This window comes from Equus caballus, chromosome 2 (assembly GCF_041296265.1).
Source record: "Equus caballus isolate H_3958 breed thoroughbred chromosome 2, TB-T2T, whole genome shotgun sequence".
Classification (NCBI taxonomy): domain Eukaryota; kingdom Metazoa; phylum Chordata; class Mammalia; order Perissodactyla; family Equidae; genus Equus; species Equus caballus.
Window position 1 is genome coordinate 5,559,068 of NC_091685.1, and position 16,471 is coordinate 5,575,538.

Genomic DNA, 16,471 nt, shown 5'->3' on the forward strand with positions numbered 1-16,471 from the left:
AGGAGGCGGGGCTCTGCCCGGAGGAGGCGGGGAAGTGCCGCCCCCCGGATCTCCAGCTTCCGGCAACCCGGCGGGCCCGGATCCTGCGCGGAGCGCTTGAGGCCCGAGCCTTCCCGGCCCGGCTGGACGCCGAGGGTTCGAGGTGAGGCGGTCGTCTGCGGGCTGGCGCGGGACGAGGGGGCCTGGCACGTCCTGCGCGCGGGCCCGCGGCGGCCCGCTCCTCCCCCACAGCCTTCCTTGCTTCTGGGGCGGCTCAGGGTGTCCCGGGCTGCGGGGTCGCTGTCTCCCCAGCGCCTCCTAACTGCTTGGCTGTGCACTAAGCGCCTTGCTCACTCATTTAATGGCCCCCAGCACCGCGTGAGTAGGTGCTGTTATGAACCCATTTTACAGATGAGGAAACTGAGGCCCGAGGAGCCCACAGTCACACAGCGAGAAGCAGCAGAATCGGGAAGCAAACCCAGGTCTGTGTGGCCCCAGAGCCTGTGCCCTTAACCACTGGCTGGGCTGAACTGCCTTTGCTCTTCACTGTCCTCAGCCGCCGCTCTCACACCCCAGCCCCCCTTCCTCATCCTTCCACCTCAGGCCTCCCCTGGCCCCTAAATGCACACCGTGAGTGAGATTGGACGGAACTTTTTTGGATCCCCCAGGTTAGTTTGCTTGTAATAGTTTTAACAGTACCTGATGCTAAATGGTTATCTTCATATAAACCTATCATACTGCACTGAGAAAGGAGGCACGAGAAAGCAATACCATTTCTCACGCTGAAGTAAGGGTTGTTTGCAGCTATTTTATTCTGGAATCCTCTTATGTTTCCTTATTTTTCCTTTTTAGACCTCTGCACATTTCCTCGCTAGTAATTGGGAGAAGCCCCCCTGGCTGAATGGCAGCTGTGGACGACCTGCGGTTTGAAGGTGCGTTAGTTGGGTGCCCACCTTTGTCTTTATGGTCAGTATTTCCACAGGCGCAGCAGCAGATTTTCATTGCTCCACTGGCACAGCTGTTAAAGAAGGTTACTGCCAACATCTTGGTAAAAGAGTGTTGGCCACACCCAGGGTTTCCTGTGTGTCCACACCAGCTGCTCTTTTTGGTCAAACAGCCCTTCAGATTGTTAACATGGTAAATTTAGTACAGTGGTTACAGAAAATGTATGTGGAGTTCCTGCTTTAGTTCAATATGCACTTATTGAGCCCCTACTTTGTACGTAGAACTGTACTAGATACGGGAGATATAAGGATAAAGGAGAAGTTTTTATACTGGTGGAGTAGATAAAAGTGTAAAAAAAGGTAATTCTGATGAAATGTGGTCAGGTCATTCCTTCACTGAATCAGTAAGCATCTCATGAGTGTGACCGTGAACCGGCCAGGTGTTCTAGTCATCAGGGATGGAGGAGTGAAGAAATGGTCAGGTTCTTCCCTTACGAAGCTCTCAGTCTAGCGAGGGAGACATTCATTTGTAAAATGATCATTTAAATATGTATCTACAGACTATGAAGGCGCTGGAGGAAAAGTGATAACTCATAATCCAGAGCTTGACCTAGGGATTCACGAATGCTTATCTGGCTTGTAAACGCCTGTGTAGCACTTACTGTATGGCAGGCACTGTTCTAAGGGCTTTACAAATATTAACTCATTTAATCCTTATGTCAGCTTCATGAGACAATCATTTTATTCTCTCTGTTTTACTAATGAGGAAACTGAGGCACAGAAAAATTAAGTCATTTCCCTAAAGGTCACCTGGTGAGTAAGTGGTAAAGCAGACCTACACGCACAACCTATGCTTTCCCACTACCGTCTGAGGAAGAGATATAATGTTTAAAGAGAAATCTTTTCCATCCTCAGATACTGCCAGCTCCATCTTCAAAGTACATCCAGGATCTGACCACTTCTTAGCACCTCTACCGCGCCCCGCCATGCTCAGGGTCACCGTCACCTCTTGTGTGGATTATAGCCCTCACCTGCCTTCTGGTCTTCCTGCTTCCTCCCTTCAGTCGATATTTTGCAGCCAGAGTGGCCTTTAAAACTGAGTCAGATCATGTCATTTTCCTTCAGAAATTTCCAGTGGCTCCCACCTTACCAGGAGTGAAAGCCAGAGCCCTTTCTGTGCTTAAGAGGAGGCCCTACGTGATCCAGCCTCCACTCCTCAGGTTTCGTCTCCCGCTACTCTTGCCCTTTCTCTCTCTGCCATACCCAAACAGGCCTTGTCACTGTTCCTCCTAGACAGTAAGTACTCTCACAGATGGGGGCTTTTGTGCCATCTTTCTGTGTGGGACATTCTTAGTCCAGCTAGCCACATGGCTTGTTCCCTCATTCTGTTCAAATCTCACTTTCTTACGGAGGCCTTCCTTGGCTGTCCTACCTGAGAACAGCGCGAGAAAGTTCGAGCGTGAAGAACAGCATGTGCAAAGTACCTCAGGAGGGAAGAAGTTGGATTTTTTTCCCCAAGGAATTGAAAGGAGGCCAAAGCACAGACAGTGAGGGAGGCTGTCATGAATTGACGTTTGAGAGAAGACAGGAGCCAGATCACACGGGGCTTTATAGACCATGTTAAGGACTTCGCTCTTTAGAAAAGAACACGGGATGCTGTGGGGGTCATAGGAGGCTTCCCCAAAGAAGCATGGTAGTGTTAGATGAAAAAGTGGAGATCAGGACCCTTCCGGTGAAGACACTGCGTCAGGAAAGGAACAGCGGCAAAACATAGCATAGGATGTGCCAGGATGTAGAAGCAGGTAATGTTGGTAGAAGAAATAAGAAACGCACCAATCTTGCCCTCAAGGAGCTGAGATGGACGAGAATAACTAATGGAGAGCAGAATGTGTGAATAGCCATCACGTGAGCAGTCCACACAGCCTACATTCCTATAAAACTGTGCCGTCTGCTGTTCCTCAAACACAGGTCACGTTTTCTGTCTTCGGGGTCTTGCTCATCTCATTCCCTTTTCTTGAGATACCATCCTTCTCATACAGCAGCTTCTCCAGGGCTTTCCTAATCCCAGCACCGAGATGGGTTATCATCTTCCCTTGAGCCTCTTCAGCCTTTGTACCTCTAAAGTGACACTCTCTATTCCTCCTGGCATGCCGTCCCCCCGGTAAACTACTGCTTTTTAAATATAAGACTTAAGTCTATCTTCCTTGGTCTGATTCCTTCAGGCAAATTTGTGACCATCTTTTTAAATGTCAGTTCCCTGGCTGGACAAATGATAGCTATAACAATATTTATTATTATCATAATACCTAAGATAGGTACTATGTGCATTTTATAGTTGAAGACACAGAGACTCAGAGATACAGAGTAATTTGCCCGAGGTCGTGGAGCATTAGAAGCTTCACCTAAATGGAGGACCGACTCACTCCAGAGACTCACACTGCCTTAACAGCCAGGACACTGGAGACTGAAGTTTGAGTAATTGTTACCTATCAGCCACCTGATAACTAATTAATTTTAGTTACTTTAATTTTCTTCACAAAACTATTTGCAGAGCTGAAAGGCAGTAAGGTGGGCTGGGTTATCCAAGAGCCCATCCTACTGCCGGTCGTAGGATTCTTGCCACGCTGGCAGTGTTATCGTGGTGCCCTGCTGGTATCCTCTGTAGTCCTGTCAGATTCCCAAGCTGCCCTGAGTTGTATTCAAGAGCAGCTAAATGAAGTTTGTTAGGATATCCAGAGACAGGAGGTCTCAGTCATTGCTGGTGGACGGGAACAGGGAGGTGCTGTGGAGAGCAGCTTACAGGATGGCTCAAGGACCTTAAAAATGGTCTGCACCCTTTGACCTGGGGATCACACTGAGAGCTGTTCACCCCAAGGCCGTAACCGGGAAAGCTTTGTCTACACAGACACTCCTCACTGTGTTATTTGTACTAATGAAAAGTTGGAACCATCCCAAATTCCACTAACAGTGGAATAATTGTGTTAACTTATGGTGTCTCTCCTACTCTACCCACACCCCTGTTGATGAAATATTGTGTAGCCACATAAATGATCCTTGTAAGGACTGATAGAATAAGAAAAAAAATTTTTTAATATAGTTTTATATAATCCCCTGTAGACAAAGCAAGATACAAAATTGTTTACATAGTATTATCAGACCATAAATCAGTGCTCGGCATGTTATTTTTGTTGTTAGTGCCATTGAGTCGATTCCAACTGCTAGCTCCCCTGTGTACGGCAGAGCGGAACCCTGCCCGGTCTTTTTGCTCCATCTTCTCACTTTCCAGCACTATATCAGACAATATTCTGCTGCTATTCTTAGGGTTTTCGTGGCCAATTTTTCCGAAAGTGGGTTGCCAGATCCTCCTTCCTAGTCTGTCTAGTCTGGAAGCCCCACTGAAATCTGTCCACTGTGGGTGACTCTGCTGGTGTTTGAAATACCAGTGGCATAGCTTTCAGCATCACAGCAACACACAGCTATTGTAGTATGACAACTGACAGATGGGTGGTGTGGTTCCCTGATCAGAAACGAACCTGGGCCGGGGTGAGAATGCTGAATCTCATCGGCATATTGTAGGCATGGAGTAAATATTTGTTGAATGAGTGAATGATCATCATTGGCATGAATCCTTACTACAAAGAGAAAAGGAAATATCCCTAAAGTTAATAGTGTTTGCCTTTGTGTTGTGGGACTAAGAGTGACTTTTAGTCTATGGTTTCTACTTTCATTTTCGTCCCCATGTTTTCTGTAGTGATTATATAGAACTTAGTGGAAGAAATAATTTCCATTAAGAGTTTTTGAACTTGAATCAAGGAAGAGAGGTTTGATTGGTTACTTAATATGGGCCCGGCACTCTGCTAAGGACTTTACTAGGACTTAACTTTCCCTGAATTCTTTAAAATAAGCATTATTCTCCCCAGTGTATAGAAGAGAACACTGAGGCTTATAGAGATTAAGTTACTTATTCAGGCTCATATAGTTAGTAAGTAGCTGAGCTAGGACTAAAATCCAGGTCTGACTTCAAATTCTGTTCTGTTCATAATCTTTTTTCTCTGTCAGCTTGATTTCTAGAAGAGATGTTTTTCAGAGCCTTTTGCCATTTGTATCAGTGTCTGTAGTAAAGCTGAGGTTGGAACAACCCGTCTTTGAGTTGAAGGGATAGAATTTCCAGTGTGGGTAAGACCTCTGAGGCCCTTGTCCTCTAATCTGTTTCAGAGTTTGGTGATGCAGCCGCTTCTCTAGCAGCAAACACAGATACCACCACAATCAGCATCGAGGATCCTGGTGACACCCCGAAACATCAGCCAGGACCCCCAGGAGGCTCAGGGAGAGAAGAGGATGATGAGTTACTGGGAAACGATGACTCTGACAAAACTGAGGTTCGAACTTGTCTTTGAAATTTTTTTTCTTTTAATTTTTAAAAAACTTGTTCCTGCGTTTCTTCATTGTCTCCTGTGTGCCAGGTAGAGTGCCAAGTAGTGGCCACACAAAGGTAAATCACACGTGGCCTTTGCCTTGGGGACGAAACAGACAGGCAGACAGACCATTGTTACCTATGGGAAGCCCACGGGTGGAGGGGAGCTCCGGCGTTGTGGGAGCAGAGAGAAGCCGGTTACGGAAGGCTTCCTGGAGGTGGTGATGCTTCAGCTGAGTCTTGATGAAAGAGTAGGTGATAACCATGGGAAGAAGGCAAGGAAGGATGATCTAGGCAAAGGGAACAGTTTCGGCAGAGTCACAGAGGCATGGAAGAACGTGGCACAGACAGCATGTCTCCCATCTTCATATACAGGGGGAGCAAAATCTAGGTGAAGACGGACATGAGGCTACACAGATAGGCAAGGAATCAACCCAGTGAGCATGAGTTGTATTCCAAAAAGTATTGGGAACTGTTGAAAGATTTTCAACAGTATGGCCAGATACGTTTAAACATGTTTAAGATATGGTGGCCGTGCGGAGAATAAATTGGAGGCAGACAGACCGGACACCAGAGGACCAGGGAGGGGACTCTTGAAGTGTCCAGGCTGGAGGTGATGAAGCCTGAACCAGATGTTGGAGGGTGGGCTCAGTAGGAGTCGGTGGAAGGGGGTGGGGGGAGAGAGGGAGGAATCTGGGGAGACTTCTAGGTTTCTGCATCTGGTTGGATGGATAGTGTCAGAGCTATTTTTGATCACAAAGATTTATTTCCATGTACACCATTGGTGTGTTCCAGAAAAATAGTATTTCTTGTCGTATTTAATAAACGGAATCATGATTGTAATGCCCTAGAGGAGCACCCACTTTACAGCCGTGTATTCGCAGGCTTATTAAAAGAGTGGAGTTCTTGGGTGTTGGATGCTCTTTGTGGGACTCCATGAAATAGCGAAATAAGTACCAAAGTTTGTGCTAAATTATTATTATTATTATTAATTTTTTTTGTTGAGGAAGATTAGCCCTGAGCTAACTGCTGCCAGTCCTCCTCTTTTTTGCTGAGGAAGCCTGGCCCTGAGCTAACATCGTGCCCATCTTCCTCTACTTTATATGTGGGACGCCTACCACAGCATGGTGTGCCAAGCAGTGCCATGTACGTACCCGGGATCCGGACCAGCGAACCCTGGGCCGCTGAGAAGCAGAACGTGCGAACTTAACTGCTGTGCCACCAGGCTGGCCCCTGTGCTAAATTAAAGACCGTTATATACTAGATATTGTGGCAAGAGCTCAGACAGGAGCCTGAGTGCGAGGCCTGGTCCGGCCAGCAGTAGTAGCTGTGTGGTCTTGGGTAGGGGGCTTTAATTTCCCTAAGCCTGGATTTCCTCATCTGAAATAGAAGAAAATAGCCTGTTGACCATTGTCATCATCATCATCACAATAGGTGATATTTGTTCACCATTTAAAGTTCCTTACTTGGATCATCTCATTTAATCCTGAAAACAACCCTACATGCGAAGAACTGTTCTTATCCTCATTTTACAAAGGAGGACCCTGAGGCAGAGTTGAAGTAACTTGCCCCAGGACACTCGACTGGCAGGTAGCAGGTGGAGCTTTGAACCGAGGCAGTCGGAGTCTAGAACTTGTGCTCCCCTCTCTGCTAGGGTTAGTCTGTGTTAAGTGCGTATTAAAGTTGTTGACCCTCAGGACACAGGAGTGATTTTTAGTATAGCTAAGTGTATTAATTAGTCAGAGTTCTCCAGAGGAATAGAAGCAATAGGATGTGAATATGGAGAGAAAGAGGTTTATTTTATCTTTTACTTTTTGTTTGTATTTATTTTTAATTTTTTTATTGCAGTAACGTTGGTTTACAGCATTATATAAATTTCAGGTGTAAATCATTATATATTTCGATTTCTAGTAGATTACATCATGTTCACCACCCGAAGACTACAATCCATCACCACACACGTGTGCCTAATCACCACTTTCTCCCTCCCCCCGCACCTCTGGTAACCACCAATCCAATCTCTGTCTCTATGTGTTTGTTTGTTGTTGTTTTTATCTTCTCCTTATGAGTGAGATCATATGGTATTTGAGAGAAAGAGGTTTATTTTAAAAAATTGGTTCACGTGATTGTGGATGCTTGGTGAGTCTAAAATCTGATGGAGGAGGCTGGCAGGCTGGAGACTCAGGAAAGAGTTGGAGTTTTGAGTCCAAGGGCATGCTGTTGCAGAACCAGGAAGAGCCGATGTTGCAGGTGAAGCCTGAAGGCAGTCTGCTGGAGAAGCCCGCCTTACTCAGGGAGGTTGGCCTTTTGTTCTCTTCAGGCCTTCACCTGAGTGGCCATGGCCCACCCACATTATGGAGGGCAATCTGCTATACTCAGAAAGTCCAATTTAAATGTAAAACTCATCCAAAAACACCCTCACAGAAACATCCAGAATAATGCTTGACCAAGTCTCTGGGCACTGTGGTCCAGACAAGTTGACACAAAAAATTAACCATCACACTGAGCGACAGCAGACGTCGAAAGTTTAAGAAGAAACGTATGGGAAGAGAAATATTAAAATGGAAAACATTGTATCCCTTAGTTTTGTCTGGGAATTGGGAAGAGGTTACCAATATTCTGGTACTGACAGAATTCCTTGGCCCAGCTTATGGAACGTGGGTCTCTGTGTTCAATACCTCGTAATATTAGAGTTGGAAAGAACCTTCAGCTTCCTCTATTTCAGCTTCCTTCACAAGATATTAACGCTGTCCGTGGAGTGTCAGAAAGACGACACTTTAGTGCCCCCGGGAACTGGCTGTTCATTGCCATGTAAAGCAGCCGCTGCCACTGTTGGACAACTTTAATTGTGAAAAATTTTTCCTTTTTCATGAACAAAATTATCTGCCCGTAGCACCTTCCTCTGTCCTGCAGAGCTCGTCGGAGCCCATCTGTCCACTTTGCTGGATGGCTCCTCTTCAGGTATCTGAAGATGGCAGTCACGAGTCCTGGCATGGGCCTGCCTTCTGCTGTCCGATGGCTGTGCTGTTGGGGCAGGCGTGGCCCTCCTCATGTGCCTCTTCTAAACTGAAATTTTGTTTTTTTGTCAGAGCAGCGTATTTTAAGTTTTTAGTACTTTAGAATGAATCAGTATATCGGATTTTTGAGCATTCAGGTGGTGATAATAGTAAGGATCTTGAGGGGTAGGGAAAGAAGAATTACATTGACTGCCTTCTGTATGTATATATTTCTGTGTGTGTGTATATGCATATATATGTTATTGTACATAATATATATGATATATAATTAATCTAATCCTGTAATCCTATGAGGTCGATCTTGTTAGCTGTGCCTTTTAGGTAAGAGAAGGCAGACTCAGAGAGTCTTGGGTTTTGACGAAGCCGTCCTCTAGTTGAGGGACCCAGATTTGAAACCTTTTGGTGTGCCTTCAAAACTGAGGCTGGTTTTACAGCGGCCGAGAGCTGGGCGTGGCTACTGCAAAGTTGATGAATGCAGAAGAGCTTGGTCTTCCCTACGTCTTGATTTTCCATTAGATCAGCTCCCCATCTCTCTGCTTAGCTGGAATAAGGAAGCTACTTCTGTGTTCATTGTGTTTTGTTTTACCTCTGACAGTTACTTGCTGGACAGAAGAAAAGCTCCCCCTTCTGGACATTTGAATACTATCAAACATTCTTTGATGTAGACACTTACCAGGTTAGTAAACCAATTGCGCTTGCCCTTTTGTATGTAGTGGAGACTTGTTTCTTCTGTGGTTAAACAATCAAATAATGTGAAAGACTTTGTATACCGGATATGGTCTTCAAAAGTAAAAGGTTTTAGCATTTGAAAGTACCATCATCATAAAAGCTCTAATAACCAAGTTTCAATTTCGCAGTGGTTGACTTTATTAAACTTTAAGAAGAAATCTTCAGTAAACTGACTGCTATGCTGATTTCCAGGTCTTTGACAGAATCAAAGGGTCCCTTTTGCCGGTACCAGGGAAGAACTTTGTGAGGTTGTACGTCCGCAGCAATCCGGACCTCTATGGTAGGTGTGGTGCTGTTTGGATTCTTGACCTTGTACCAGCTGAACTGAATGAGTGTGCGGGTTGCCTGCAGGGTTGAGAAGTGCACTGCTGGTGGAGCATGCCACATTCTGTTTCACTCTTCTGAGCTTCAGTAGCAACCTTTAAAAGGATTTTGGGGAAAATGCAATTATACATTATATTAATACCATGAATACAAGTGATAGTACGTCCTTTGAAAGTCTTCAAATGGCATTACAGACATGAAGCAAATTAAGTCACTTTATCTAAGAGGAGATTGTTGACTTTAATTTTAGAGGATTTGGCAGTGGGGGTGAGTGTGGAGAAGGTCCTCTCACACTTGTTCACTGATGTGCTGAGATCCAGCTCTGCCCTCAGATGGGCTGGCATCCCATGCGATTCAGTCAGCAGCACTGGAAGTCTGTAAGAGTGGTGCACCAGGGCATGGCTGCCACCCCTGACCTCCCTGCTATCAGACAGGACGTCAGAGGTCCCCCAGCGCTCCCGAGGGAAGGGGCTCCAACAACGGCAGCTTTTGCTTGAGTGAGACGCTCTTGTAGGGTTCGAGCAGAGCAGTGACATCCTCTAAGTCAGCTTTTCAAGCATTGTCAAGAATGTGGAGCAGTGGGAACTTTTGTATATCTGATGGGTATGTACCTGGTACACCAGTTGGAGCAGTTTGAAGATGCTTATACCCTACAACTTAGCAGTTCCACTCCTACATATACCTTCTTAGAGAAACTCATGTATGTAAGAGAAGACAGACAGAAGACTAGTATTCACTGCAGCAGCTTTGCTTGCAGCAGCAAATGGTTTAGAAATGACCAAAATGTTCATCAGCAGGAAAAGGAATAAGTAAATTGTGGTGTATTCACACATGGAATTCTGTAGTTTTTAAAAATGAGTGACATCTATAAGCCTCAACATGGGTAAATCTCAGAACAATGGTAGATGGAAAAAAACATGTTGTAGAAGGATACGAATAGTATGACACCATTAGAAGGATTTGAAAAAGTGCATGATGAGTACAACAGTGTTTATTTTATCATTCTTTGTGCTTTTCTGTATGTTAGAAATATTTTGTAATATAAAAATGCATAATACAAACTAAACTAAGGCTCTCTCCCACCCCATATTAAGAGTAGGAATTTGGCAGGAAGAGGAAGAGAGAAGGCAATGTGAAGCAACGTGCAAACCCTGGGATGAGTCAGTGGTTGTGTCTCTGGAGTTGCAGCTTCCTATGTGTCTGAGTGTGTCAGAGGCGGCGGCTGTGTCTGTTGCTCATCGTGTCCCCAGCAACTAACCTTGAGTCTAGAGGACAGTGGGTTCTTAGTAAAAATGGCCAATAGGATACAATAGTCTCTGCTTTCTACTTATAGGTACTATAATATTTTGCCCACTCGTGGTCATATGCTTGGATAGTCTCAGCCCTTTTGACAACATGTTGTCAGTTTTGTTCATTCATTCAACAAAGCTTTTGGGGATTTTTTTATTGTTGGTTGTAGGATTTTTTTCTTTTTGTCTTTTTTGTTTGTTTGTTGCATCTTTTATATGCTAGGAACTCAGAATAATATAGTGAACAAGATTTAGTCCTTGGCTTTAGCAGGAAGCTTGCAGGCTGCTGAGTAAACAGCTGTTTGTGGAAAGCCGATATTGGTGACTCTTGGGAGTGTCCCAGTTGATTGCTTGTGCTCCCTTTCCCAACTCAGGAACCAGCTGGGCTTTGAAAAGTGCTAACACATTTCTGCTAGTTATCTCCCCCAACACAGTAATTTTCTTAATTTTATTTTATTTTATTTTTGTTGAGGAAGATTAGCCCTGAGCTAACTACTACCAATCCTCCTCTTTTTGCTGAGGAAGACTGGCCCTGAGCTAACATCCATGCCCATCTTCCTCTACTTTATATGTGGGACGCCTCCCACAGCATGGCTTTTGCCAAGTGGTGCCATGTCCACACCCAGGATCTGAACTGGTGAACCCCAGACCACCAAGAAGTGCAACGTGCGAACTTAACTGCTGCACCACCGGGCCAGCCCCAAATTTTCTTAATTTTATGATATGTCAAGGTGCCTGCAATAAACCCCAAAAGGTATTGCAAAATGTTAGTGAAATTGAAAAATGAAATTCATAGAATTTATTAAAACCTGTCAATTTAAAAATTGTGTTTGTTCTGATAGTATTTTTTCTAGATGGGGAATAACAAGGATGGTGTTCATGAAATCAAGTGAAATGAAGAAAGCGTGGTGTACTTATCCACTTAGTGGAGTATTTTATAATCACTAAAAAAGAATAAGCTCATTTTTATGAATAGCTATGGTAGAATCTCCAGGCTATATTAAGGTGAAAATATATATGTATGTTATCATTTGTATAAAACGTGCACACACACTCACAAATATGTGTTTGCTCATGTGTTAGAAATCTCTGGCAGCGTTCATCAGAAGCTGGTCACAGTGATGACCCCTGAGGAGAGAAATGCATGCTAGGCAACGGAGAGGGAAGGAAGTTTACTTTTCTTTCTGTTTGTTTCCTTTTGTACCTTTTGAACACTGACCTATGTGCATATATTACTTTTTCATTAAAAAAAAGAAAGAAAAAATAAAACCTTAAATACACACATGCACAAACCACCCCCATGGTGAGTTATAGACTAAGTTAACTCTTTCCTGAAATGTTCTGCTTGCCCTGCTCTTCCGTTTAGACTGCAGAAGGACCTGTCTGATTTAAGTCATTTTTCTCTGGCATTAACATTTGGCACTTAGATAAAGGAAGTAACCTTTGCTTCCTGTGTCCTGATGGTGAAGTTAACAAACCCTTGCAACATTTAACAAAATGTCTGAATGTTTTTGGATGATCTTTCAATAAAAGAAACTATAAATGAATCAGTATCTTTATTCATCTATCATGGAACATGTTTTGGCCTTTGCATTTCAGTCTCCCATCTTTAAGGCAACTAATTTTTGAGTTGTATGTTTGACCTTTTAGAAAAGAAAATTTCCACTAAATGAGTATTGATTGCATCTGAAATTCATTTTCCTTTGCTTACATGAATGGGGGAAGGAGATGAGAAATTATTCTATAAGAGTCTAAGGGCTGGTGCTTCATTTTCTTGTCTCTGAATTTTCTGGTTTCCTTTGCAGGCCCCTTTTGGATCTGTGCCACATTGGTCTTTGCCATAGCGATTAGTGGGAACCTTTCCAACTTCTTAATCCATCTGGGAGAGAAGACATACCATTATGTGCCCGAATTCCGAAAAGGTTGGTGAATAGCTTGAAGCATCAGAATGCTGTCAGTTTGTAAGCATGAGTTCCTTTTACCCACTGAGCTCTTGGCCCCTTGTCTAGGTGCTGCAGCCCTTGATTTCTATATTTAAGGGTTCAAACACACCTACTATCTAAGAATTTACCACCCATCTGTATAAATACACATAATTTTTTTATTGTGGTAATTTTTAAACCATTTTTAAGTGTACAATTCAGTGACATTAAGTACTTTCACAATATTGGGAATCTGCATAATCTTTTGGAAAACTGTAAGGCAAGGCCAAATAGCAGTTGGAATTTATCCAAAGAAAAATGTACAAAATAAGCAGAAGGCATTGTGCATGAAAGTCTCCATTGTAACATTGTTTGTGTTATCCAGATGTTGGAAACAATAGGAGCATTGTTATTTAAGTCATGATAACTCTAGCTGGGTCTGTAGCCACCAATTATGAAGCACTTAGAGCAACATGGAAAACTGATAATCCAAACTTAGCCAGTGCTGTTAGCAACTGCGTTAAGGAGAAGTCTGCAAATGGTCAAGGCCGGGAAGGGAAAATGCAGAAGTGAACGTGTCCTAGTGGTGGGCTTGTGGATGACATTCTTGGTTTTAAAACTTCATTTCTGAAAAAAAGAACTTGCAGATGGCAGCCACCCCAAGATGAAGAAGTCTGGCTTTGTAGGAGATTGACCCATGCCACTTTCTCCGTTCTCTCCCTCCCTCCGTCCCCACCTGCCTGCTCTCCTGTCAGGAGGCTGTACATAGACGGTACAGGAGCACAGGCTCTGGAACAGGCCGCTGGCTTCAGGGTCCAACTCCACCCTCGTGAGCTTCTACCTTGTTGGGCAAGATGTTTCATCTCTCTTGGCCTCAGATTCCTTATCAGTAAAATGGAAATAATAATACCTATATTATTGGGCTGTCATAAGAATAAAGAGTTAATATATGTAAAGAGGTTAGAATAGTGTCTTGTACAAAAAAAGAGTTCAATAAAGGTTAACTATTGCTATTTATAGATAGACATAAATGTGTGCCTGTAGAGGTATGTGTTCACCTGTGTGCGTGTCCATGTATTTTTCCTTCTTTCCCTTCCCTCTACCCACCATGCCCATTTTCCCTTCTCTTCTTTCCTTCTCCATTATGGAGTCAGACCTGGATTCAGTCCCAACTCCATTTATCAAATGACCTTGGTTTGAGTTTAACTCAATAAATGTTACCAATGAGATATCGACTCTGCCCTCCAGTAGTTCAATGGTTAAGTAAAGAACGCCAGGTAAGCGAACATTGCTGTAGACATTGTGTGTTAATTTCTCTATGAGAGGTATGCTAAGTGGATTGACAGAGAAAGAGGAGTGAATCACCCTGCCTGAGGTGAAGCTGGGGAGGGGCTTTATCAGTTCTAATCCTCCTTTGCTGAGCATCCCAGTGTAAGGGAGTTGTGGGATGTATGTACCACTAAGATAGTCATTGACCTTATCAATAAACATTTTTCCATTTTATGTAAAGAGTATGAGTTACACTTCCAGGGTCAGATCCTGCTTCTGCCCCTTAGTAGTTATTTGACCTTGACCAAACCACAGCCTATCTGATCCTATGTTTTCATCTCTAAAGTGAAGATATATGTTACATGAAATAATGTATTTACGTATCAACAATATAAAAAACTAATTCTTAATTGAGCGCTTATTTATCAGTCAGTGTTCTAAGTATACCAAATCTAACTCACTTAATTCTCCTAATAATCTTATAAAGTAGTGTACTGCCATTATTCCCACTTTACAGATGAGGAAACTGAGGCAGGAAGGTTAATAACTCACCACCCAGGGTTACTTAGCTGTAAGTGGCAGAGCTAGAACTAGAGCCCATGGAGTCTGCACCCTGACCGTTAGACAACGTTGCCTCTCAGTAAAGTGCTCAGTGTACTGCTGGACGCCCAGGGGGTAGCTGCAGCCGTGGTAATTCCCTTCCCCTTCCTTTAGTTGTCCAAGAAAAAGGCAATATGTCAGCAAAATTACATTTGGCTTAATGAAGGAGTTCCCAACGTGAAAAAACTGTTCTGGGAGCTAAAAATATTTTGGGCAATAACATGTCTTAACCAGAGTCTGCTGTGATTGCTAGGGATGCCTTTGTTCTTGCCAAGAGTGCTAAGTGAATTACCTGCTTGTGTTCATGTAGGAAGGGCGGGTGCCACGGGCTTAGCTGTGCTTTAGGATCCTCCGCTCCAGAAGAGGGAAATGAATCCCCTAGGGCATGCTCCTGCTGGAGGAGGAGGGGAGGGACAGCAATATACTGAACATTGCTGTTCTGAGGAGCCACTGAATAGCGTTTCCACCACAGAGACAGAATGATTTAAAGAAGAAAGTGAAAGTAGAGAATATTTCAAGCAATTCATCTATGAGCTGGATCTCCCTATTTCAGAGACAGAAGGAACTCTAAATAGCATGCAGAGCAAGTTAATCTGTACCCAGGGCATTTTAATAAATTTGCTAAAGAAGTCAGTGTCAGCTCTCATTATGCTAGGAAAGAGGATGTGTTCTTCCAAGGGAATAGTTGGCTTTTATTTGGCTCAGTATATTTAAGCACTTGTAGTGTGGCCCTCTGAAGTATTTCAGTTGCATGATTCAGTTGTTAATAATACTGGTTGGTAGTTATTAAACAAATTGTAAAAACCTTGTGAGAGACTGCTGGTCACCGCTGCAAAGACAAATGCTCACAATTCATCACTTCAGTACATTTATAGAGTGCCTACTGTGTGTCAGCTACTGTACCAGGCTCAGGGGCTCTGAAGATCAGTAAGACGTGACCCCCATGGTCCAATGAAGTAGATGGGCGTATCAGGAAATAAGTCCAGAGAGGTGTTGAAGTGCTCTGATAGTACTTTAAAGGCTTGACGGGGAGTAAAGCTTGTGTCTTGTCGCCCTCAGTGTCCATAGCAGCAACAGTTGTCTACGCCTACGCCTGGCTGGTCCCTCTCGCACTCTGGGGTTTCCTCATGTGGAGAAACAGCAAAGTTATGAACATCGTTTCCTATTCATTTTTGGAGATTGTGTGCGTCTATGGATATTCTCTCTTCATTTATATCCCCACAGCAGTAAGTACCATCCTTATTCTGAGTAGTGCCCTGTTCTTGGTTGAAAATTCACCTGGCATCATTGTGTCTAGCCTGACAGTGATGTGAGCCTGAAAAATACCTTTTGGATTTAGAAGTTCCACAGGAATGGGGGCTGGGGAGCCAAGTGCCTTCACTGGATCTTGAGCCCTTCGTTATGAAAGTATGCCCCTCAGTCTGCATGCTGCTGGGGTTTCTCAGGCTGTCCCCAGAAAGCAAGGTGGCAGTGGGGCCCAGCTCGGATCAGCTCGGGGGCCTTTATAAACATATGTGCCTGGAACGAACAAAGCCCTCTCTGAAAGGCCTCCAGAGAAACCCTGTCCTCCCTCCTTTTCTTTCAGATACTGTGGATTATCCCCCAGAAAGCCGTTCGTTGGATTCTAGTCATGATCGCCCTGGGCGTCTCAGGCTCTGTCTTGTCAATGACATTTTGGCCAGCTGTTCGTGAGGATAACCGGCGCATCGCGTTGGCCACAATTGTGACAATTGTCTTGCTTCACATGCTGCTCTCTGTGGGCTGCTTGGTATGGTCTCATTCCTGTGTTCTTCTGGTGTGCTTTAGATGCAAATGCTGAGAGACCCCAAACTGTTAGACATGATGGTTCTTTTAAAACTCGCTTTGTGAAATAAACATCATTTTTAATAGACTCTCCTAGATGAGAAGTGGTAAAGTTATGAGAATTTGATTGTAATCTCTAGCTTTACCTAAACCCAGAAAGAGTTTTGAAATTTAGCTTCAT

The 16,471-nt window shown here is 43.9% G+C and overlaps 1 protein-coding gene across 8 annotated transcripts in view; it reads left to right on the top strand.

The window, feature by feature from the left end:
• The window catches only part of YIPF1 (Yip1 domain family member 1), a 55,791-nt gene that overhangs the window by 25,013 nt on the left and 14,307 nt on the right, over positions 1–16,471 (top strand). For 4 of the 8 annotated variants that reach the window (XR_011436339.1, XM_005607038.4, XM_070259916.1 and 1 more), the window contains 9 exons: positions 3–142; positions 391–461; positions 832–911; positions 5,139–5,302; positions 8,950–9,030; positions 9,276–9,363; positions 12,502–12,618; positions 15,547–15,713; positions 16,073–16,255. Coding sequence is in view for 4 of the 8 variants with exons in the window: in XM_005607038.4 (XP_005607095.2) it covers positions 881–911; positions 5,139–5,302; positions 8,950–9,030; positions 9,276–9,363; positions 12,502–12,618; positions 15,547–15,713; positions 16,073–16,255 (831 nt within the window). In the remaining 4 variants the exon portion in view is untranslated. Of the gene's footprint in view, positions 1–2; positions 143–390; positions 462–831; positions 912–5,138; positions 5,303–8,949; positions 9,031–9,275; positions 9,364–12,501; positions 12,619–15,546; positions 15,714–16,072; positions 16,256–16,471 lie in introns of those variants that run through there. The other 4 variants (XR_011436340.1, XR_011436338.1, XR_002804064.2 and 1 more) reach the window with 1 other exon arrangement.